The sequence below is a fragment of the Staurois parvus genome, unplaced genomic scaffold (assembly GCF_062004578.1).
Source record: "Staurois parvus isolate SC_StPar_1 unplaced genomic scaffold, SC_StPar_1.0 ptg000013l, whole genome shotgun sequence".
Lineage (NCBI taxonomy): Eukaryota > Metazoa > Chordata > Amphibia > Anura > Ranidae > Staurois > Staurois parvus.
Window position 1 is genome coordinate 4428526 of NW_028317809.1, and position 24401 is coordinate 4452926.

The 24401-nt window shown below is 46.8% G+C and overlaps 1 protein-coding gene across 1 annotated transcript in view; it reads right to left on the bottom strand.

Moving 5' to 3' along the window:
• The window catches only part of CSGALNACT1 (chondroitin sulfate N-acetylgalactosaminyltransferase 1), a 566905-nt gene that overhangs the window by 117491 nt on the left and 425013 nt on the right, over positions 1-24401 (bottom strand). Inside the window, exon 6 of the mRNA XM_089675301.1 lies at positions 22936-23152. Within this exon, the coding sequence (XP_089531427.1) occupies positions 22936-23152 (217 nt within the window). The remainder of the gene's footprint in view (positions 1-22935; positions 23153-24401) is intronic.

Sequence of the window (24401 nt, forward strand, 5' to 3'; positions counted from 1 at the left end):
GGCCGCAATACCTAGAGATATCCTAGCGCGTGTGCACTTTTACCATGTGAAGGAAAAAATCATGACGGCAGCTAGAAACCCTACCCCAATTCTGGCTTCTCAGGCAAATATAAAATTATTTGCGGACCTATCCAAAGCCACACTTCTTAACCGCAAGAAACGTATTACCATAACCAAAGCGCTGCGGAACCATGGTATCGGTTACCAATGGGGTTTCCCTATGAAGCTGATTGTTAAGCATCAAGGAAGGCTCTACACGGTCAAAAACCTAGAAGCAGGCATAGAATTCCTGAAGACATGGAACATCCTACCCGTGGACCCCCACCAAACCTCTTCAACCCGACCACAACAAATGGAAGCAGAATAGTCCTGAACCAAAAAATCCCTAACACCATTTACTACCCGACACACTGGGTATCATCTCGAAACCACTAAAGGCTGACAGACGGCCCCTAACTGATCATTTCTACACTCCAAGTTTTTCGTCAACATGACTCCTTTCTCGAGTCATGTATGTTACTGTTCCCCCGTTACACAGTAGCGATACCTTCTACATATGTTACTTGTATTTTTCACAAGTTTTTTTTTAACCCCCTACCCACCTCATTCCACCAGTCGCTCACATCAACCTCCTTTTCATCGAACACCTCTATTACAAGCGGAAATAACTTCTTCAGACCAGCGAACATATCAAGATCACTACTTCTTCTCTATGGAACCTTTGCATACACGACAAAGAAGTATTCAACTTGTCACACAACTTATAAATTATTCCTCCTACTCCATGCAACCCGTATATACCCAACAATATGATTAGCATATCGTCTTTGAATGCCCGAGGCCTCAACTCTCCTTACAAAAGATCTCTGCTACAAAAAGAAGCTCACTCTCTACAAACAGATATTCTTTTCCTCCAAGAATCCCACTTCACCTCCTCCAAAATTCCCAAATTTAACCTACACCACTTCTCATCAATATTTATGGCAACCAACTCCAAGAAAAAGAACGGCGTCATCACCGCCATAAGAGACTCCCTCCAATTCCAATATATCTCAGAATTAGCAGATCCACAAGGCCGCTACCATATTTTAATATGCAAGATCAACGAAATCTCACATACCCTGGTCAATGCCTACGGACCAAATACCAACCAACTCCAATTCTACAATAAACTAATCACAACTATTACTACCCAGAGACAAGGCAGGCTACTACTAGGAGGAGACTTCAACATCATAAACTACCCACTCCTGGACTCCTCTTCCAGTAAACGCTCCTTTAAACATACTTTTAACCGTTTTCTACACAACAACGATCTCTACGACATATGGCGATGCCAACACGGTACAGAAAAAGACTACACCTATTATTCTCCGGCACACCTCTCCTATTCCAGAATTGACTTTTTTATCATAGACAAGTGGACTCTACAGCACATCACCTCCTCCAAGATCGGCATAATAACATGGTCGGACCACGCCCCAATTTCCATCACTCTGGACCACAATCAACATTCTTCGATCCCTCGAATATGGAGATTGAACTCAACCTTACTGAAGAATCCAGACCACAGAAAACATATACTAAACGCTCATAACCTGTTTTTTGAAGTGAATGAATCACCTGATATTTCTATACCTATATTATGGTCTACCTACAAGGCATACATGAGAGGTATTCTTATCCAACTAAACGCCCGTGTCTCTAAACAAAGAAACCAACAAATAGATGAACTTCTCATGTCAATTAAAACAAAAGAAGCATTAAACAAAACATCCCCAGACCCCTCAAACTCTACTGCCCTCGCCAAGGATAGAAACAAACTCAGAACCCTCCTTCTTTATAAATACGATTTCAATCTTCAAAAAACGAAAGCTAAATTCTACTCCATGAGCAATAAAGCTAACGCCTTATTAACCAAAATGATTAAACAGCGACGCCTAAAAGCCAAAATATCCTCAGTTCATCACCCAACCACACATACTTTAACTACAAATCCACGAGAAATAGCTAACGCCTTTGCGACTTATTACCAACAACTATATAATCTTAAAAACGATCCTGACACCATCCAACTAACACTTACATCCATACAACAATTTCTTCACACAACCAAACTCCCCCAACTCTCCTCATCCCAACTTGACGCTATATCTACTCCGATATCTATCACAGAAATAGAAAACATCACCAAAACACTCCCTCTTAACAAATCTCCAGGAAACGACGGTTATACGAATGAATTTTACAAATACTTCGCCCCAAACCTAGCACCATACCTATCCAAACTCTTTAACTATGCTGCCACCACTGGCATATTCCCCAAAGACATGCTACAATCAATAATAACAACAATCCCAAAACCTGGTAAAGACTCGCAACTCGTCCAAAATTATAGACCAATCTCCCTGCTTAACACAGACATAAAACTTTATGCAAAAATTACGATTAAGATAAGATAAGATTACTCCCTTATCTGCCTACCTTAATACACCCAGACCAAGTGGGATTCATACCAGGCCGTCAAGCACCCGATGCCACCAGGAGACTTATATCTCCTCTCCACCATTTAGAACATACCAAACAGCCCTCAATACTTCTATCCTTAGATGCAGAAAAAGCATTTGATCGAATACACTGGCTATTTATGCGATTGACATTACAGAAATTTGGAATTACGCGATGGATGTTAACAGCCATCCTAGCATTATATTCCCTACCTTCAGCCAGTGTACTAACAGACGGAATATTATCAGAACCCTTTGATATCACCAATGGTACTAGACAAGGATGCCCACTGTCCCCCATCATATTTGCGCTGCTCATTGAACCCCTAGCCTCTAATCTCAGAGATAACCCGGCATTTACTGGCATCAAATACCTTGACACTGAACATAAAATTAGCCTATTTGCAGACGACATCATATTGATGATTACCAACCCAACCAAATCCCTCAAAACAATACGAACCCAACTTCAACAATACTCAATGGTTTCCTATTATAAGCTCAATTAACCAAAATCTTCAATTTTAAACCTCCACACACCACACCATTCTCAAATATCACTTGCTAAACAATTCCCCTTCTCTTGGGAAAAAAATAGCATTCCCTATTTAGGAATTAAACTTACTTCAACAACGGATCAACTATTCTCATCAAAGCACAAAACATTACTTGAAACCATACCCCAAGAAATTGCTACCTTACGCACCTCAGAACTCTCCAAACTAGGCCGCGTTGCAACCTTGAAAAGGTACATCCTACCAAAAATCCTGTACATTTTTCGCACACTCCCCATACCAGTTCCTAACACCTTCCTTTCCAAATTGCAATCGGTTCTCTCCAGATTTTTATGGAATTCTAAAAAACCTAGATGCACTACCAATCTCTTAATACGCCCATCTTCCAAAGGAGGCGCGGGCCTTCCACATTTAAAATCCTACTATAACGCTATTCTTCTGGACCAAATATATTTTTGGTGGAACCCAACTAGAGAAAAAATTTGGTCTACAATGGAAACCTTACCCTTCCATTCACTTAAACTCCAAAATTTATTCCTAGTTCCTACAATGCTACAAACCAATTACCAATTAAAACACCCATGTATCCTAGCCACCCTTCAAGCCTGGCACGATCTTCTGACCATAGAATACACAGACACTAAACTAATTTTCACCCCAATCGAAATATTACACACCATCACACTGTACCTAACCCAGTGGGAAAAACGAAACATACACAAAATAACAGACCTCTATAAAGACCACGACCTGCAACCATTTCAAATTCTCCAATCCACGTTCAATTTACCATCCACGGAATACTGCACCTACTTAAGGATTGCCCACTGTATGCAAACAAAAAGTATACCTCACACCATAAAAATCCCTAATACTGCCTACCTTTTCATTACAAAGCCACAATACCCAGGTAAAGGTATCTCCACTTTCTACAATTATATAACGAACATTCAATTCGCTTTAAAATCTACTTCCTTATCTAACTGGGAAAAAACCCTCTCAGAAACAATTACACCACACGCATGGAGCACCACATTTGCTACCACTTACAAATCATCCCGCTGCAGTTCACACTGGGAAGCATACTTAAAAATTCTCCACCAATGGTATCTAACCCCAGTCAAACTTGCCATGTATTACACAAAACACTCCGCCTCTTGTTGGCGACAATGCGGAGACATAGGTTCAACACTACATATATTATAGTCATGTAAATCAATTAAATCCTTTTGGAAACGTGTCTTCCAACTAATCTCTGAAATAACCCAAACAGTGATCAACCCAAATCCTCTACTTGCGATTTTACATATTGGGATTGAAAAATTCCCCTATACCTCTCGCACCATAATTGTCCATATACTTTTTGCAGCAAAAATCACTATAACCAGATTATGGAACACCACTACTGCCCCTTCTCTCAAATCACTAATTACAGATCTTAATTTCCAATGCGAAATGGAAAAAAGATCGGCCCTCAACAACTCCACCCAACACAAATTTAATTCCCAATGGACTAACTGGTTAAAACATCCCAATTGCTCAGTACAAGCCTGATTTTGTACAAACAATTGAATTACCCATCCATTTTAGACTGGTTCCCCTCCCCTCATCCCACTATAACTTCCTCCTCCTCTCCTTTCCCTTCCCTCTTCCTGTTCTCCCCATGTTTATACCCCGCTACCATTTTCTACACCTCACCAAAGTTCAGTATATATCCATATCTACCTATGTTACTATTATCTTATTCCATGTCCCCAGCCAAATGGTGGGGTACACATGCTTCAATAATGTATTGTATGACTACAATTCTTATTGCACTGAACATTTTTATTATAGCATTACCCTGTTATTGAAAATTCTCAATAAAAACATTTTGAAATAAAACATTGAAAAATACTTTTAAATAAACTCTTTTCACAGACAGCAAGATAGTGTTGTGATATATACACAACCAAACAAAACAGTTCTATGTGTATGTCAGTAACAGAGTAGAGTGCATCAGAAAGGTTTCCAACCCCAATCAATTGCACTAAGTGTCTATGGACATTAACCCTGCTGATTGCAGCACCCGTGCAATACCAGCTGCTGTATTTCTGAACATTTCCCCACCTGACTTCTTGAATGATGTCCCCATGACAATTCAAACGCATTCTAAATTTGAACGGGTACTTCTTTTACTAAAGGAAGGTAATAAGGACTAATGCATGTTACTGCCTTCCCCTTTGAAGATAGACTTATGGACTGTCTTCTGTGTCATCTTACAGACACCAGTAATGACTTTACAAGTTTTACAGTACGTTAATGCTTGTATTATTCTTCCATTCTTTCCCCTGTCTTCTCATTCAGGTGTTCCTGGAATGTAGTTTTTCCTTACAATGTTTGGACTTGACTCTCAATTGTTTAATATGTTGTATGAAATCATAGATTTTGACGGAGAGTATCATCTTACGCATGCATTGTCTGTTTGTTTGCCTTTAATAATTTTATTCCTACCTCACTCTGTGGCTAGGGAATGCTCTATGTAGTTAGTTCCAACCTTATTCTTCATGCTTTATCCTCCATTCATCACATATACTGTATTCTGCTGGAGCTAGACACACTACAATTTTTTTACCTATCTGATGTTATCTGTTATGATCTGCACAAGTTTGGATTAAGCATTCGGCAATATGTACTTAATTTGGATTGATTCACTGTCTGCCAAGCTACTGAGACTGTAAGTTAAAGCAGAACTTAACTCTTTCATTAAACATTGACTAATTTTATCCTTATTCTGCTAGCATTAGTAAATAGATAGGAAAATATATCATATTTACTTGTTTTAAACTTTTTTTTTACATTTCTTCAGTTACTTCCTTGTTTCCAGGCCTAGGCAAATTATGCCATATATCGCAGGAGTCTTCAAAAGGGGAGGGAGGATTCTCAGCTCAGCCAATGCCATAGCTAAGGGCAGATGGATTCCAGGAAGTAAATGCTACATGAATCATCTGCCCTTACCCAAGATGGCCATGACCAGAAATACTAGGGGGTGTTTTTCAAAATGAATTCTCAGCCAAATAAAGCATGGAGACATGGATGGATGGGGAGTTTGCTTTGAATATTAACAATGAATTAAATAGCATTTTTGTTTTGTGGTGCTCAGATGCAATGCAGTTCCAGTTTAAGCTATTTCACCACAACTGGATCAGTTGTAGTGATCACACTTGCAGTGCTTAGATTGAGGAAGCAGTTGAGATGAAATAAGTAACCAGGAATTTTCTTTTCACATGACTGGATAATTGAAGTGAATATTCAGATAATCTACTGTATAATGATTCTCATATCTATTAGTAAATATACATGAGTTCATTATGGAGATTTCCTCTCACTTTTTATCCCTGTTACACAAGATGGAAAAATGAGTCAAACAGATGTTACTAGGACAGGAGGGTACTAGGCAGCAAAATAAACCTCAACAAAGTGTTTCCTACTCATATAAAATATGTTTCTGTGTCCCCCCATTGAAGATATACACTAGAGATGAGCGAAGAAATGAAAAATTCGATTCGACTGATTCGGCGAATTCGTGGACAATATTCGATTCGAGTCGAATAAATTCGCTGTGAATTTAACTTAAAAAAGGGTGTTTCTAGGCTTCAGAGAGACTTAATATTAGTGCAGAACACTGTACCTTTAATTTAAATGCCCTTGGAGTCTGCTGGGGAAGAGAAATAATACTGTCAGTCAGTATGACATGCAGATGAGTGCCGTCGATCTTAGAATCACCGCACACTTCACTCATTTGGGCAGTCACGGGGCCAAAACCAGAGTGTGGAGCCACAGTGTGGCGGTGGAGGCAGCAGCAATGGGAGGCCATACAGCACCCTATGACAAAAATGGAAACCACCAGCAGTGTGAGGAGACCTGAAAGTGGCACATGGCAGAGTGTGGCGATAGAGACAGCAGCAATGGGAGGCCGTACAGGGACCCATGACACACTCTGGACCTGGCAGCAGCATGAGGAGGCGGTACAGGGGCCCATGACAGATTACGGGCCTGGCAGCAGCATGAGGAGTCGGTACAGGGGCCCATGGCAGATTACGGGCCTGGCAGCAGCAATGGGAGGCCGTACAGGGACCCATGACACACTCTGGACCTGGCAGCAGCATGGGGAGGCGGTACAGGGGCCCATGACAGATTACGGGCCTGGCAGCAGCATGAGGAGTCGGTACGGGGGCCCATGACACACTCTGGACCTGGCAGCAGCATGAGGAGGCGGTACAGGGGCGCATGACAGATTACGAGCCTGGCAGCAGCAACTTGGACAGGAGGACGTTCAGCTTCTGCACCGTCGGGTGCGTGCTCGCAAACTGTTGTCTCTTGGAAACGGATTCCAAGAAAGACTGCTGACGGAATCCGTGAAGAGGAGTAGCAGGAGAAGGAGCATCTGAACGAGCGGAATATGCCAACAAGCGACAACAGTGGCCCATGACAGATTACGGGCCTGGCAGCAGCATGAGGAGTCGGTACGGGGGCCCATGGCAGATTACGGGCCTGGCAGCAGCTATGGGAGGCCCGTAATCTGCCAGCACCCTATGACAAAAAATGGAACCCACCAGCAGTGTGAGGAGACCTGAAAGTGGCACATGGCAGAGTGTGGCGATGGAGACAGCAGCAATGGGAGGCCGTACAGGGACCCATGAGAGACTCTGGACCTGGCAGCAGCATGAGGAGGCGGTATAGGGGCCCATGGCAGATTAGGGGCCTGGCAGCAGCTATGGGAGGCCCGTAATCTGCCAGCACCCTATGACAAAAAATGGAACACACCAGCAGTGTGAGGAGACCTGAAAGTGGCACATGGCAGAGTGTGGCGATGGAGGCAGCAGCAATGGGAGGCCGTACAGGGACCCATGAGAGACTCTGGACTTGGCAGCAGCATGAGGAGGCGGTATAGGGGCCCATGGCAGATTAGGGGCCTGGCAGCAGCTATGGGAGGCCCGTAATCTGCCAGCACCCTATGACAAAAAATGGAACACACCAGCAGTGTGAGGAGACCTGAAAGTGGCACATGTTTGGGGCATGATTCATGGCGGATTTAGTCAGTTGTGTCAGGAACTGGTGGTTTGAAATCCAGACTAATCCACGCCTGATTCATTTTCACAAACGTGAGTCTCTCCACACTTTGGGTGGACAGTCGTGTCCTCCGCGGAGTTGCAATACCTCCTGCCGCACTAAACACGCGCTCCGATGCCACGCTACTGGCCGGGCATGACAGCCTTTCAAGGGCAAATTCAGCTAGTTGGGGCCAAAGGTCAAGTTTCGTTGCCCAGTAGTCAAGGGGATTGTCTACCTCGGTTGGCAGGGTGCTGTCCAAGTAGGCCTAAGCCTGTTGTTTGAGGTCCTGCTCCAGGTCCACCTGATGCTGCTGCTGCTGCTGCGGCTGGTTAGTAGTTTCCTCACTGCGCTGGTGAAGAAAGCTACTCATCATCGACTGCAGACTGAGGCAGCCGCTGCTGGTGGAGCTGCCACTGCTCCTACCACCCCACCCCTCCCCTGCTGCCATGGCAGCGGAACACGAGCGCACAGGGCCCACAGTGTCTGAGGATGGACGTTGGCGCAGACAGGCAGAGACCAGCTGACTACATAGGTGTTTTTTATAGTACGTTATTTTGGCCTCCCTCTCAGCAGGTGTGAAAAAGGCCACCATTTTTGAACGGTAGCGAGGGTCCAACAAGGTGGACAGCCAAAAGTCATCCCTCTGTCTGATGGTTATTATTCGGCTGTCGCTACGCAAGCAACCGAGCATGCTATGGGCCATTTGTGCCAAGGAATGCGAGGGACTCCCTGCCTCCATCTCCACAGCATACTGCCACGGTGCGTCTAGGTCCTCTGTCTCCTCTTCCTCCTCCTCTACCAGATGCTCCTGCTCCTCCACTCCTGTCCGCTGAGTGGAAAAACCACCCATTTCACTCAATAATTCCTGAGCACCAATGTCCTCCTCTACCTCCTCCTCTTCTTCCAGTCCTGCCCCCACAGGGGCCATGTGGCGTTGAGATCTGTGCGCCACGTCTACCGCACCCTGACCAGCCATTGTTAACAGCATTTGTTCCAGGACGTGCAACAGAGGAATGACGTCGTTCATCCCATAGTCCTGCCGACTCACGAATAGCGTGGCCTCCTCAAAGGGCCTGAGCAAGCGCAGGTGTCACGCATGAGCTGCCAATGGCTGACATCTAAGTTACACAGGGAGTACCTTTATCTGCTTTTAACATCAGGAAATCTGTGATGGCCTTTTGCTGTTCGTAAAGGCGGTCTAACATATGTAGGGTTGAATTCCACCTTGTTGCAACGTCACAGCATGAGGAGTCGGTATAGGGGCCCATGGCAGATTAGGGGCCTGGCAGCAGTTATGGGAGGCCCATAATCTGCCAGCACCCTATGACAAAAAATGGAACACACCAGCAGTGTGAGGAGACCTGAAAGTGGCACATGGCAGAGTGTGGCGATGGAGACAGCAGCAATGGGAGGCCGTACAGGGACCCATGAGAGACTCTGGACCTGGCAGCAGCATGAGGAGGCGGTATATAGGGGCCTACGGCAGATTAGGGGCCTGGCAGCAGCTATAGGAGGCCCGTAATCTGCCAGCACCCTATGTCAAAAAATTCAACACACCAGCAGTGTGAGGAGACCTGAAAGTGGCACATGGCAGAGTGTGGCGATGGAGACAGCAGCAATGGGAGGCCGTACAGGGACCCATGACAGACTCTGAACTTGGCAGCAGCATGAGGAGGCGGTATATAGGGGCCCATGGCAGATTAGGGGCCTGGCAGCAGCTATAGGAGGCCCGTAATCTGCCAGCACCCTATGTCAAAAAATTCAACACACCAGCAGTGTGAGGAGACCTGAAAGTGGCACATGGCAGAGTGTGGCGATGGAGACAGCAGCAATGGGAGGCCGTACAGGGACCCATGACAGACTCTGGACTTGGCAGCAGCATGAGGAGGCGGTATATAGGGGCCCATGGCAGATTAGGGGCCTGGCAGCAGCTATGGGAGGCCCGTAATCTGCCAGCACCCTATGTCAAAAAATTCAACACACCAGCAGTGTGTGAGGAGACCTGAAAGTGGCACATGGCAGAGTGTGGCGATGGAGAAAGCAGCAATGGGAGGCCGTACAGGGACCCATGAGAGACTCTGGACCTGGCAGCAGCATGAGGAGGCGGTATATAGGGGCCCATGGCAGATTAGGGGCCTGGCAGCAGCTATGTGAGGCCCGTAATCTGCCTGCACCCTATGTCAAAAAATTAAACACACCAGCAGTGTGAAGAGACCTGAAAGTGGCACATGGCATGAGAGACTCTGGACCTGGCAGCAGCAGGAGGAGGCGGTATAGGGGCCCATGGCTGATTAGGGGCCTGGCAGCAGCTATGTGAGGCCCGTTATCTTGCAGCACCCTATGTCAAAAAATTTAACACACCAGCAGTGTGAAGAGACCTGAAAGTGGCACATGGCAGCAGAGTGTGGCGATGGAGACAGCAGCAATGGGAGGCCGTACAGGGACCCATGAGAGACTCTGGACCTGGCAGCAGCAGGAGGAGGCGGTATAGGGGCCCATGGCTGATTAGGGGCCTGGCAGCAGCTATGTGAGGCCCGTTATCTTGCAGCACCCTATGTCAAAAAATTTAACACACCAGCAGTGTGAAGAGACCTGAAAGTGGCACATGGCAGCAGAGTGTGGCGATGGAGACAGCAGCAATGGGAGGCCGTACAGGGACCCATGAGAGACTCTGGACCTGGCAGCAGCAGGAGGAGGTGGTATATAGGGGCCCATGGCAGATTAGGGGCCTGGCAGCAGCTATGTGAGGCCCGTAATCTGCCTGCACCCTATGTCAAAAAATTTAACACACCAGCAGTGTGAAGAGACCTGAAAGTGGCACATGGCAGCAGAGTGTGGCGATGGAGACAGCAGCAATGGGAGGCCGTACAGGGACCATGACAGACTCTGGACTTGGCAGCAGCATGAGGAGGCGGTATATAGGGGCCCATGGCAGATTAGGGGCCTGGCAGCAGCTATGTGAGGCCCGTAATCTGCCTGCACCCTATGTCAAAAAATTTAACACACCAGCAGTGTGAAGAGACCTGAAAGTGGCACATGGCAGCAGAGTGTGGCGATGGAGACAGCAGCAATGGGAGGCCGTACAGGGACCATGACAGACTCTGGACTTGGCAGCAGCATGAGGAGGCGGTATATAGGGGCCCATGGCAGATTAGGGGCCTGGCAGCAGCTATGTGAGGCCCGTAATCTGCCTGCACCCTATGTCAAAAAATTTAACACACCAGCAGTGTGAAGAGACCTGAAAGTGGCACATGGCAGCAGAGTGTGGCGATGGAGACAGCAGCAATGGGAGGCCGTACAGGGACCCATGAGAGACTCTGGACCTGGCAGCAGCAGGAGGAGGTGGTATATAGGGGCCCATGGCAGATTAGGGGCCTGGCAGCAGCTATGTGAGGCCCGTAATCTGCCTGCACCCTATGTCAAAAAATTTAACACACCAGCAGTGTGAAGAGACCTGAAAGTGGCACATGGCAGCAGAGTGTGGCGATGGAGACAGCAGCAATGGGAGGCCGTACAGGGACCATGACAGACTCTGGACTTGGCAGCAGCATGAGGAGGCGGTATATAGGGGCCCATGGCAGATTAGGGGCCTGGCAGCAGCTATGTGAGGCCCGTAATCTGCCTGCACCCTATGTCAAAAAATTTAACACACCAGCAGTGTGAAGAGACCTGAAAGTGGCACATGGCAGCAGAGTGTGGCGATGGAGACAGCAGCAATGGGAGGCCGTACAGGGACCATGACAGACTCTGGACTTGGCAGCAGCATGAGGAGGCGGTATATAGGGGCCTATGGCAGATTAGGGGCCTGGCAGCAGCTATGTGAGGCCCGTAATCTGCCTGCACCCTATGTCAAAAAATTTAACACACCAGCAGTGTGAAGAGACCTGAAAGTGGCACATGGCAGCAGAGTGTGGCGATGGAGACAGCAGCAATGGGAGGCCGTACAGGGACCATGACAGACTCTGGACTTGGCAGCAGCATGAGGAGGCGGTATATAGGGGCCTATGGCAGATTAGGGGCCTGGCAGCAGCTATGTGAGGCCCGTAATCTGCCTGCACCCTATGTCAAAAAATTTAACACACCAGCAGTGTGAAGAGACCTGAAAGTGGCACATGGCAGCAGAGTGTGGCGATGGAGACAGCAGCAATGGGAGGCCGTACAGGGACCCATGAGAGACTCTGGACCTGGCAGCAGCAGGAGGAGGCGGTATAGGGGCCCATGGCTGATTAGGGGCCTGGCAGCAGCTATGTGAGGCCCGTTATCTTGCAGCACCCTATGTCAAAAAATTTAACACACCAGCAGTGTGAAGAGACCTGAAAGTGGCACATGGCAGCAGAGTGTGGCGATGGAGACAGCAGCAATGGGAGGCCGTACAGGGACCCATGAGAGACTCTGGACCTGGCAGCAGCAGGAGGAGGTGGTATATAGGGGCCCATGGCAGATTAGGGGCCTGGCAGCAGCTATGTGAGGCCCGTAATCTGCCTGCACCCTATGTCAAAAAATTTAACACACCAGCAGTGTGAAGAGACCTGAAAGTGGCACATGGCATGAGAGACTCTGGACCTGGCAGCAGCAGGAGGAGGCGGTATAGGGGCCCATGGCTGATTAGGGGCCTGGCAGCAGCTATGTGAGGCCCGTTATCTTGCAGCACCCTATGTCAAAAAATTTAACACACCAGCAGTGTGAAGAGACCTGAAAGTGGCACATGGCAGCAGAGTGTGGCGATGGAGACAGCAGCAATGGGAGGCCGTACAGGGACCATGACAGACTCTGGACTTGGCAGCAGCATGAGGAGGCGGTATATAGGGGCCTATGGCAGATTAGGGGCCTGGCAGCAGCTATGTGAGGCCCGTAATCTGCCTGCACCCTATGTCAAAAAATTTAACACACCAGCAGTGTGAAGAGACCTGAAAGTGGCACATGGCAGCAGAGTGTGGCGATGGAGACAGCAGCAATGGGAGGCCGTACAGGGACCCATGAGAGACTCTGGACCTGGCAGCAGCAGGAGGAGGCGGTATAGGGGCCCATGGCTGATTAGGGGCCTGGCAGCAGCTATGTGAGGCCCGTTATCTTGCAGCACCCTATGTCAAAAAATTTAACACACCAGCAGTGTGAAGAGACCTGAAAGTGGCACATGGCAGCAGAGTGTGGCGATGGAGACAGCAGCAATGGGAGGCCGTACAGGGACCCATGAGAGACTCTGGACCTGGCAGCAGCAGGAGGAGGTGGTATATAGGGGCCCATGGCAGATTAGGGGCCTGGCAGCAGCTATGTGAGGCCCGTAATCTGCCTGCACCCTATGTCAAAAAATTTAACACACCAGCAGTGTGAAGAGACCTGAAAGTGGCACATGGCATGAGAGACTCTGGACCTGGCAGCAGCAGGAGGAGGCGGTATAGGGGCCCATGGCTGATTAGGGGCCTGGCAGCAGCTATGTGAGGCCCGTTATCTTGCAGCACCCTATGTCAAAAAATTTAACACACCAGCAGTGTGAAGAGACCTGAAAGTGGCACATGGCAGCAGAGTGTGGCGATGGAGACAGCAGCAATGGGAGGCCGTACAGGGACCATGACAGACTCTGGACTTGGCAGCAGCATGAGGAGGCGGTATATAGGGGCCCATGGCAGATTAGGGGCCTGGCAGCAGCTATGTGAGGCCCGTAATCTGCCTGCACCCTATGTCAAAAAATTTAACACACCAGCAGTGTGAAGAGACCTGAAAGTGGCACATGGCAGCAGAGTGTGGCGATGGAGACAGCAGCAATGGGAGGCCGTACAGGGACCATGACAGACTATGGACTTGGCAGCAGCATGAGGAGGCGGTATATAGGGGCCCATGGCAGATTAGGGGCCTGGCAGCAGCTATGTGAGGCCCGTAATCTGCCTGCACCCTATGTCAAAAAATTTAACACACCAGCAGTGTGAAGAGACCTGAAAGTGGCACATGGCAGCAGAGTGTGGCGATGGAGACAGCAGCAATGGGAGGCCGTACAGGGACCATGACAGACTCTGGACTTGGCAGCAGCATGAGGAGGCGGTATATAGGGGCCCATGGCAGATTAGGGGCCTGGCAGCAGCTATGTGAGGCCCGTAATCTGCCTGCACCCTATGTCAAAAAATTTAACACACCAGCAGTGTGAAGAGACCTGAAAGTGGCACATGGCAGCAGAGTGTGGCGATGGAGACAGCAGCAATGGGAGGCCGTACAGGGACCATGACAGACTCTGGACTTGGCAGCAGCATGAGGAGGCGGTATATAGGGGCCCATGGCAGATTAGGGGCCTGGCAGCAGCTATGGGAGGCCCGTAATCTGCCAGCACCCTATGTCAAAAAATTCTACACACCAGCAGTGTGTGAGGAGACCTGAAAGTGGCACATGGCAGAGTGTGGCGATGGAGACAGCAGCAATGGGAGGCCGTACAGGGACCCATGACAGACTCTGGACTTGGCAGCAGCATGAGGAGGCGGTATATAGGGGCCCATGGCAGATTAGGGGCCTGGCAGCAGCTATGTGAGGCCCGTAATCTGCCTGCACCCTATGTCAAAAAATTTAACACACCAGCAGTGTGAAGAGACCTGAAAGTGGCACATGGCAGCAGAGTGTGGCGATGGAGACAGCAGCAATGGGAGGCCGTACAGGGACCATGACAGACTCTGGACTTGGCAGCAGCATGAGGAGGCGGTATATAGGGGCCCATGGCAGATTAGGGGCCTGGCAGCAGCTATGGGAGGCCCGTAATCTGCCAGCACCCTATGTCAAAAAATTCTACACACCAGCAGTGTGTGAGGAGACCTGAAAGTGGCACATGGCAGAGTGTGGCGATGGAGACAGCAGCAATGGGAGGCCGTACAGGGACCCATGACAGACTCTGGACTTGGCAGCAGCATGAGGAGGCGGTATATAGGGGCCCATGGCAGATTAGGGGCCTGGCAGCAGCTATGTGAGGCCCGTAATCTGCCTGCACCCTATGTCAAAAAATTTAACACACCAGCAGTGTGAAGAGACCTGAAAGTGGCACATGGCAGCAGAGTGTGGCGATGGAGACAGCAGCAATGGGAGGCCGTACAGGGACCATGACAGACTCTGGACTTGGCAGCAGCATGAGGAGGCGGTATATAGGGGCCCATGGCAGATTAGGGGCCTGGCAGCAGCTATGGGAGGCCCGTAATCTGCCAGCACCCTATGTCAAAAAATTCTACACACCAGCAGTGTGTGAGGAGACCTGAAAGTGGCACATGGCAGAGTGTGGCGATGGAGACAGCAGCAATGGGAGGCCGTACAGGGACCCATGACAGACTCTGGACTTGGCAGCAGCATGAGGAGGCGGTATATAGGGGCCCATGGCAGATTAGGGGCCTGGCAGCAGCTATGTGAGGCCCGTAATCTGCCTGCACCCTATGTCAAAAAATTTAACACACCAGCAGTGTGAAGAGACCTGAAAGTGGCACATGGCAGCAGAGTGTGGCGATGGAGACAGCAGCAATGGGAGGCCGTACAGGGACCATGACAGACTCTGGACTTGGCAGCAGCATGAGGAGGCGGTATATAGGGGCCCATGGCAGATTAGGGGCCTGGCAGCAGCTATGGGAGGCCCGTAATCTGCCAGCACCCTATGTCAAAAAATTCTACACACCAGCAGTGTGTGAGGAGACCTGAAAGTGGCACATGGCAGAGTGTGGCGATGGAGACAGCAGCAATGGGAGGCCGTACAGGGACCCATGACAGACTCTGGACTTGGCAGCAGCATGAGGAGGCGGTATATAGGGGCCCATGGCAGATTAGGGGCCTGGCAGCAGCTATGTGAGGCCCGTAATCTGCCTGCACCCTATGTCAAAAAATTTAACACACCAGCAGTGTGAAGAGACCTGAAAGTGGCACATGGCAGCAGAGTGTGGCGATGGAGACAGCAGCAATGGGAGGCCGTACAGGGACCATGACAGACTCTGGACTTGGCAGCAGCATGAGGAGGCGGTATATAGGGGCCCATGGCAGATTAGGGGCCTGGCAGCAGCTATGGGAGGCCCGTAATCTGCCAGCACCCTATGTCAAAAAATTCTACACACCAGCAGTGTGTGAGGAGACCTGAAAGTGGCACATGGCAGAGTGTGGCGATGGAGACAGCAGCAATGGGAGGCCGTACAGGGACCCATGACAGACTCTGGACTTGGCAGCAGCATGAGGAGGCGGTATATAGGGGCCCATGGCAGATTAGGGGCCTGGCAGCAGCTATGTGAGGCCCGTAATCTGCCTGCACCCTATGTCAAAAAATTTAACACACCAGCAGTGTGAAGAGACCTGAAAGTGGCACATGGCAGCAGAGTGTGGCGATGGAGACAGCAGCAATGGGAGGCCGTACAGGGACCATGACAGACTCTGGACTTGGCAGCAGCATGAGGAGGCGGTATATAGGGGCCCATGGCAGATTAGGGGCCTGGCAGCAGCTATGTGAGGCCCGTAATCTGCCTGCACCCTATGTCAAAAAATTTAACACACCAGCAGTGTGAAGAGACCTGAAAGTGGCACATGGCAGCAGAGTGTGGCGATGGAGACAGCAGCAATGGGAGGCCGTACAGGGACCATGACAGACTCTGGACTTGGCAGCAGCATGAGGAGGCGGTATATAGGGGCCTATGGCAGATTAGGGGCCTGGCAGCAGCTATGTGAGTCAAGTGCCAAGTGCGATCAACCTCCTCATCATCAAGTAGGGTCTCCGCCTCACTACTAGCCCCCTCGGCTGCGTCTGGGTCAGGAGACAGACCTGTCTCTAGACCGGCTACCGAGCCACTCTCCTCGCCAGTACTTGTTCGCTTGGCTGCTGAAAAGGCCGATGTCTCCCCCCGTTCCTGACCGCCCTCTGTTAGCTCTTCCTCACTGTACAGTGGGGCTGAGCCCACAGCATGCGATACTTCGCTTGGTGAGGGAACAGCAAAGGACAGGGGCAGGTAGAGGACACGTGATTTCAGTGGGCTTGGTCCCGGGCCATGCCAACTAACGGTTGTGTCTGACGTACCCACCGACCGTTGGCTGTAGGTGTCAGAGGTGACCTGGGAAGAGGAAGACGACCGAGCCAACCAATCAATGACGGCAGGGTTGTCGGTGGAGACACGACCGCTGGATGACACCGGGAGCACTGGCCTCTGGCTGCGAATACTGCTGCCTCGACCCCTTCCTCTGCTGCCACGTCTGCTCGCTCCTAAAACATTGCCTCCTCTGCCACTCCTCTGCATGTTGTCTGACATACTATTTAATTCAACGATTAGGTGTCCCTGAGTAACAATTCTCTGGCACTCAGTAACAATTCTGTCTGTCCCTGAGTATGAATTCTGTGGCCCTGAGTAACAATTCTGTGTCTGTGCGAGTAACAATTCTGTGTCTGTGCGAGTAACAATTCTGTGTCTGTGCAAGTAACAATTTTGTGTCTGTGCGAGTAACAATTCTCTGGCACTCAGTAACAATTCTGTCTGTCCCTGAGTAACAATTCTCTGGCACTCAGTAACAATTCTGTCTGTCCCTGAGTAACAATTCTCTGGCACTCAGTAACAATTCTGTCTGTCCCTGAGTAACAATTCTCTGGCACTCAGTAACAATTCTGTCTGTCCCTGAGTATGAATTCTGTGGCCCTGAGTAACAATTCTGTGTCTGCGCGAGTAACAATTCTGTGTCTGTGCAAGTAACAATTTTGTGTCTGTGCAAGTAACAATTTTGTGTCTGTGCGAGTAACAATTCTCTGGCACTCAGTAACAATTCTGTCTGTCCCTGAGTAACAATTCTCTGGCACTCAGTAACAATTCTGTCTGTCCCTGAGTAACAATTCTCTGGCACTCAGTAACAATTCTGTCTGTCCCTGAGTAACAATTCTCTGGCACTCAGTAACAATTGTGTGTCTGTGCAAGTAACAATTCTGTGTCTGTGCAAGTAACAATTTTGTGTCTGTGAGAGTAACAATTCTCTGGCACTCAGTAACAATTCTGTCTGTCCCTGAGTAACAATTCTCTGGCACTCAGTAACAATTCTGTCTGTCCCTGAGTATGAATTCTGTGGCCCTGAGTAACAATTCTGTCTCTGTGCGAGTAACAATTCTGTGTCTGTGCAAGTAACAATTTTGTGTCTGTGAGAGTAACAATTCTCTGGCACTCAGTAACAATTCTGTCTGTCCCTGAGTAACAATTCTCTGGCACTCAGTAACAATTCTGTCTTCCCTGAGTAACAATTCTCTGGCACTCAGTAACAATTCTGTCTGTCCCTGAGTATGAATTCTGTGGCCCTGAGTAACAATTCTGTCTCTGTGCGAGTAACAATTCTGTGTCTGTGCAAGTAACAATTTTGTGTCTGTGAGAGTAACAATTCTCTGGCACTCAGTAACAATTCTGTCTGTCCCTGAGTAACAATTCTCTGGCACTCAGTAACAATTCTGTCTGTCCCTGAGTATGAATTCTGTGGCCCTGAGTAACAATTGTGTGTCTGTGCAAGTAACAATTCTGTGTCTGTGCAAGTAACAATTTTGTGTCTGTGAGAGTAACAATTCTCTGGCACTCAGTAACAATTCTGTCTGTCCCTGAGTAACAATTCTCTGGCACTCAGTAACAATTCTGTCTGTCCCTGAGTAACAATTCTGTCTGTCCCTGAGTATGAATTCTGTGGCCCTGAGTAAGAATTCTCTGGCACTCAGTAACAATTCTGTCTGTCCCTGAGTATGAATTCTGTGGCCCTGAGTAACAATTGTGTGTCTGTGCAAGTAACAATTCTGTGTCTGTGCAAGTAACAATTTTGTGTCTGTGAGAGTAACAATTCTCTGGCACTCAGTAACAATTCTGTCTGTCCCTGAGTAACAATTCTCTGGCACTCAGTAACAATTCTGTCTGTCCCTGAGTATGAATTCTGTGGCCCTGAGTAACAATTCTGTCTCTGTGCGAGTAACAATTCTGTCTCTGTGCGAGTAACAATTCTGTGTCTGTGCAAGTAACAATTTTGTGTCTGTGAGAGTAACAATTCTCTGGCACTCAGTAACAATTCTGTCTGTCCCTGAGTAAGAATTCTCTGGCACTCAGTAACAATTCTGTCTGTCCCTGAGTAACAATTCTCTGGCACTCAGTAACAATTCTGTCTGTCCCTGAGTAACAATTCTGTCTGTCCCTGAGTATGAATTCTGTGGCCCTGAGTAAGAATTCTCTGGCACTCAGTAACAATTCTGTCTGTCCCTGAGTATGAATTCTGTGGCCCTGAGTAACAATTGTGTGTCTGTGCAAGTAACAATTCTGTGTCTGTGCAAGTAACAATTTTGTGTCTGTGAGAGTAACAATTCTCTGGCACTCAGTAACAATTCTGTCTGTCCCTGAGTAACAATTCTCTGGCACTCAGTAACAATTCTGTCTGTCCCTGAGTAACAATTCTCTGGCACTCAGTAACAATTCTGTCTGTCCCTGAGTAACAATTCTCTGGCACTCAGTAACAATTCTGTCTGTCCCTGAGTAACAATTCTGTCTGTCCCTGAGAATGAATTCTGTGGCCCTGAGTAAGAATTCTCTGGCACTCAGTAACAATTCTGTCTGTCCCTGAGTAACAATTCTCTGGCACTCAGTAACAATTCTGTCTGTCCCTGAGTATGAATTCTGTGGCCCTGAGTAACAATTGTGTGTCTGTGCAAGTAACAATTCTGTGTCTGTGCAAGTAACAATTTTGTGTCTGTGAGAGTAACAATTCTCTGGCACTCAGTAACAATTCTGTCTGTCCCTGAGTAACAATTCTCTGGCACTCAGTAACAATTCTGTCTGTCCCTGAGTAACAATTCTGTCTGTCCCTGAGTATGAATTCTGTGGCCCTGAGTAAGAATTCTCTGGCACTCAGTAACAATTCTGTCTGTCCCTGAGTATGAATTCTGTGGCCCTGAGTAACAATTGTGTGTCTGTGCAAGTAACAATTCTGTGTCTGTGCAAGTAACAATTTTGTGTCTGTGAGAGTAACAATTCTCTGGCACTCAGTAACAATTCTGTCTGTCCCTGAGTAACAATTCTCTGGCACTCAGTAACAATTCTGTCTGTCCCTGAGTAACAATTCTCTGGCACTCAGTAACAATTCTGTCTGTCCCTGAGTAACAATTCTCTGGCACTCAGTAACAATTCTGTCTGTCCCTGAGTAACAATTCTGTCTGTCCCTGAGAATGAATTCTGTGGCCCTGAGTAAGAATTCTCTGGCACTCAGTAACAATTCTGTCTGTCCCTGAGTAACAATTCTCTGGCACTCAGTAACAATTCTGTCTGTCCCTGAGTATGAATTCTGTGGCCCTGAGTAACAATTGTGTGTCTGTGCAAGTAACAATTCTGTGTCTGTGCAAGTAACAATTTTGTGTCTGTGAGAGTAACAATTCTCTGGCACTCAGTAACAATTCTGTCTGTCCCTGAGTAACAATTCTCTGGCACTCAGTAACAATTCTGTCTGTCCCTGAGTAACAATTCTGTCTGTCCCTGAGTATGAATTCTGTGGCCCTGAGTAAGAATTCTCTGGCACTCAGTAACAATTCTGTCTGTCCCTGAGTATGAATTCTGTGGCCCTGAGTAACAATTGTGTGTCTGTGCAAGTAACAATTCTGTGTCTGTGCAAGTAACAATTTTGTGTCTGTGAGAGTAACAATTCTCTGGCACTCAGTAACAATTCTGTCTGTCCCTGAGTAACAATTCTCTGGCACTCAGTAACAATTCTGTCTGTCCCTGAGTAACAATTCTCTGGCACTCAGTAACAATTCTGTCTGTCCCTGAGTAACAATTCTCTGGCACTCAGTAACAATTCTGTCTGTCCCTGAGTAACAATTCTGTCTGTCCCTGAGAATGAATTCTGTGGCCCTGAGTAAGAATTCTCTGGCACTCAGTAACAATTCTGTCTGTCCCTGAGTAACAATTCTCTGGCACTCAGTAACAATTCTGTCTGTCCCTGAGTATGAATTCTGTGGCCCTGAGTAACAATTGTGTGTCTGTGCAAGTAACAATTCTGTGTCTGTGCAAGTAACAATTTTGTGTCTGTGAGAGTAACAATTCTCTGGCACTCAGTAACAATTCTGTCTGTCCCTGAGTAACAATTCTCTGGCACTCAGTAACAATTCTGTCTGTCCCTGAGTAACAATTCTCTGGCACTCAGTAACAATTCTGTCTGTCCCTGAGTAACAATTCTCTGGCACTCAGTAACAATTCTGTCTGTCCCTGAGTAACAATTCTGTCTGTCCCTGAGAATGAATTCTGTGGCCCTAAGAATTCTCTGGCACTCAGTAACAATTCTGTCTGTCCCTGAGTAACAATTCTCTGGCACTCAGTAACAATTCTGTCTGTCCCTGAGTAAAAATTCTGTGGCCCTAATAACGTTTCTGTGGCCCTAAGTAACAATTCTCTGGCACTGAGTAACAATTCTGTCTGTCCCTGAGTATGAATTCTGTGGCCCTAACTAGCGTTTCTTTGTCCCTAAATAACGATTCTGTGGCCCTCATTAACAAGTCTGTGTCCCTGAGTAATGGTTCTCTGTCCCTAAGTAACTTCTCTCTGTCCCCAATTCTCGTTTCTGTGGCCCTAACTCTGTCCCTGTCCCTAGTACAGAGCGGTCTGCCTCTGTTCAATGACTGCAGGCAAATGAAGATTTCCAAAATGGCCGCTATATATACCTCGACCATTACACAGTGCTGGCTGGCTGGCTGCTGATTGGCTGATGCGATCACATGTCGTTGAGGAATGCATTATGGGGCAGCGCGCCTTGTCTGCGCGCCTTCCCCGACATCCCCGCTCCGTCGCCGCACATGTCAGCCGCCATTTTCGGAAAAATTTCGATTCGCGCGTCCGAATTAGGCTGTTTTTCGGATTCGGCACGAATCGAAATTTTTCCGATATTCGACTCGAATTCCACTTCGGATACTTCGATTCGCTCATCTCTAATATACACCAATTCCTGTCCCTCCAACTACTATCATCAGAAAAAAAGGAATTTAGGAACATAAACAGCAACAAACAATTGGCAAACATTATAAACCTTCACACACACAAAATAAACTATTTAGCTGTAACTGAGCAATTTAATGTGTATGTAAAATTCAAATTTATGAATTGTAAATAGTAAATGGGCTTACCTGAAATTGTGCATGAATTGTTGAAATGTATCAGCTCTTTTTTGACAATGGTACAATGATATTTACAAGGTAGGGTTACCTTGTATATATCTTGGTACGGTTACAATTTCTGTTCGATTTTTATTGATATCAGTGTTTCTGATTAGGCAATTGACCCTCTCTATTTGTCTTGGTGACCATTACAGAAAATGGTGGGAAATCAAAAATTTTTGAGTTGTCAAAGGAACAAGAGGAAAGTCAAAATCTTCCAATTGGGAAACCAGTTGTGGGAACAAATGCCTACCAGGCATATCCCCTTACCTTGGGAGAGTTCTACTTATTTCCTGCTGTGTCTTTGGGACAGGAAGTGGAAGAAAATTTCTCTGACAGGACACATACAGCTAAAAACAAACTTAACAGTGATCTTATCTATTTCTAACTCTATCCAATATTTTAAAAAAAAAAGTTTAGGCTTTACTTACACTTTATTTGCTTCCTTCTGTAATTTATTGCTTTGGTTTTTTTTTCTATTTTGTCAGTGCTTCATTGGCTGAGCATCTAAGAAGTGCTTTATACTCAGAACTTTTCTATAGCTGATGAGAAACTATTGTATTGTGGTTTGCTGATGCAGAATTCCAATCATATAAAAGAGATGTCAATTTTAGAGAAACCTTTGCTTTAATTGACATATGTCTGTTGCCAGGGTAGTTGAGAGAGTAAAAAATGAAAATGGACTTACCTGAAATTGTGCATGAACTGTTGAAATTTATCAGCTCTTTTTGACAATGGTACAATGATATTTACAAGGACATTGGCCATGTTCAGCTTTTCATTCTTCACTTTTAGAACAGGTCCAAATGGTCGAAAGAGTACAAGCCGTTTAAATTCTTGACTTCGTTCACCTTTAAAAGTCAGTTCATACAATGTACCCTTATCTCTCTCGGTTCTATAAATACCTGAAAAAAACAAACACATATTACCATCATTTTCATACATTTTCTATTAGAGCCTGCAGGAGTCAGTAACATGATATACTTTATCTATAGAGATTAATAAACTAAGAGCAACATGACAATTTAAAAAGAGTAACAATATCCAGAAGCAATACTATTTTTTATAAATTGTTTATCAGTATAATTTAGAATGTAGAAAAGCAAGGAAGCCTCTCAATATGAAATCATTTACTCTTACATCAGATATATATATGAGTACATATTGTTTTAATAAACCCTTCACATACTTTATATCTATCATTTTGTATTTTTTAATGAGCACTAGACCATGCTACAGTTAATTTCTGTTACAGTAATTTAAATGATTTTAATTTTAACAATTCTGCATGATTCAAATATTATTACCCTAGCGCAATGGGTCATAGCCTTTTCTCTTTCAAGAATTGATTAGTGACATATGTCCTTCGTTAAAAAGATCTTTTTTAACTGCATATGGTTGTATTAACAAATGTATCTTCCTAAACATACGCTAAATTTGTGTTTATTAAAATAATTCCTGCTTGTGAACTGCCTATTATATTTTAACAGTTATAAGTGTGAATGAAATCACAATGTATATAACAAACCTCTGTTTAAAAAGCTCCAAAGTATAACTGGATGTGAAGCCCAAGTGCAAGAGGCACAAGGAATTATTGTGCTGACCTAAGTACGTCATATTTTCAATAGTGCACATATCTACATGCGTTTCCTTTTTTATGGTATACTCATACAACAGGAAATCCAGCACCATAACATTTTAAATATGACAGATGGCATTTTACTGGAACTGCAATCCCAGTGTTCTCAAAGCATATACTATGTCCCAAAATAGAGTATATTGTTCCTTTACATAAACACTACAACAGCTGTAACATTACATTATATAATATCACATTTATTATGGGCAGCATTCCATTGGCATTCTTTTTGTGAACATGATGCCAGACTTACTTAGTTGATATTGCAGCCTTTTAGGGATGTCCACTCACTAAGCCTTGGTATTGTCGGTTTGTGCAGTACAGGCTTCCATCATCCTTCTTTAGGATCAGAGCTTAGCCTGCCACTCAGCACTGCTGTTAATTTTTTCTGCTAGAGGCGTAGCTAAAACCTTCAGGGCCCCGGTGCAAGAAACCATGAATGGCCTCCCTAACCTTCCATCTGAGCCTGGTGGTGGAACACCAGGGTCTGGTCACAAGTGCGACCTTTGCAACCC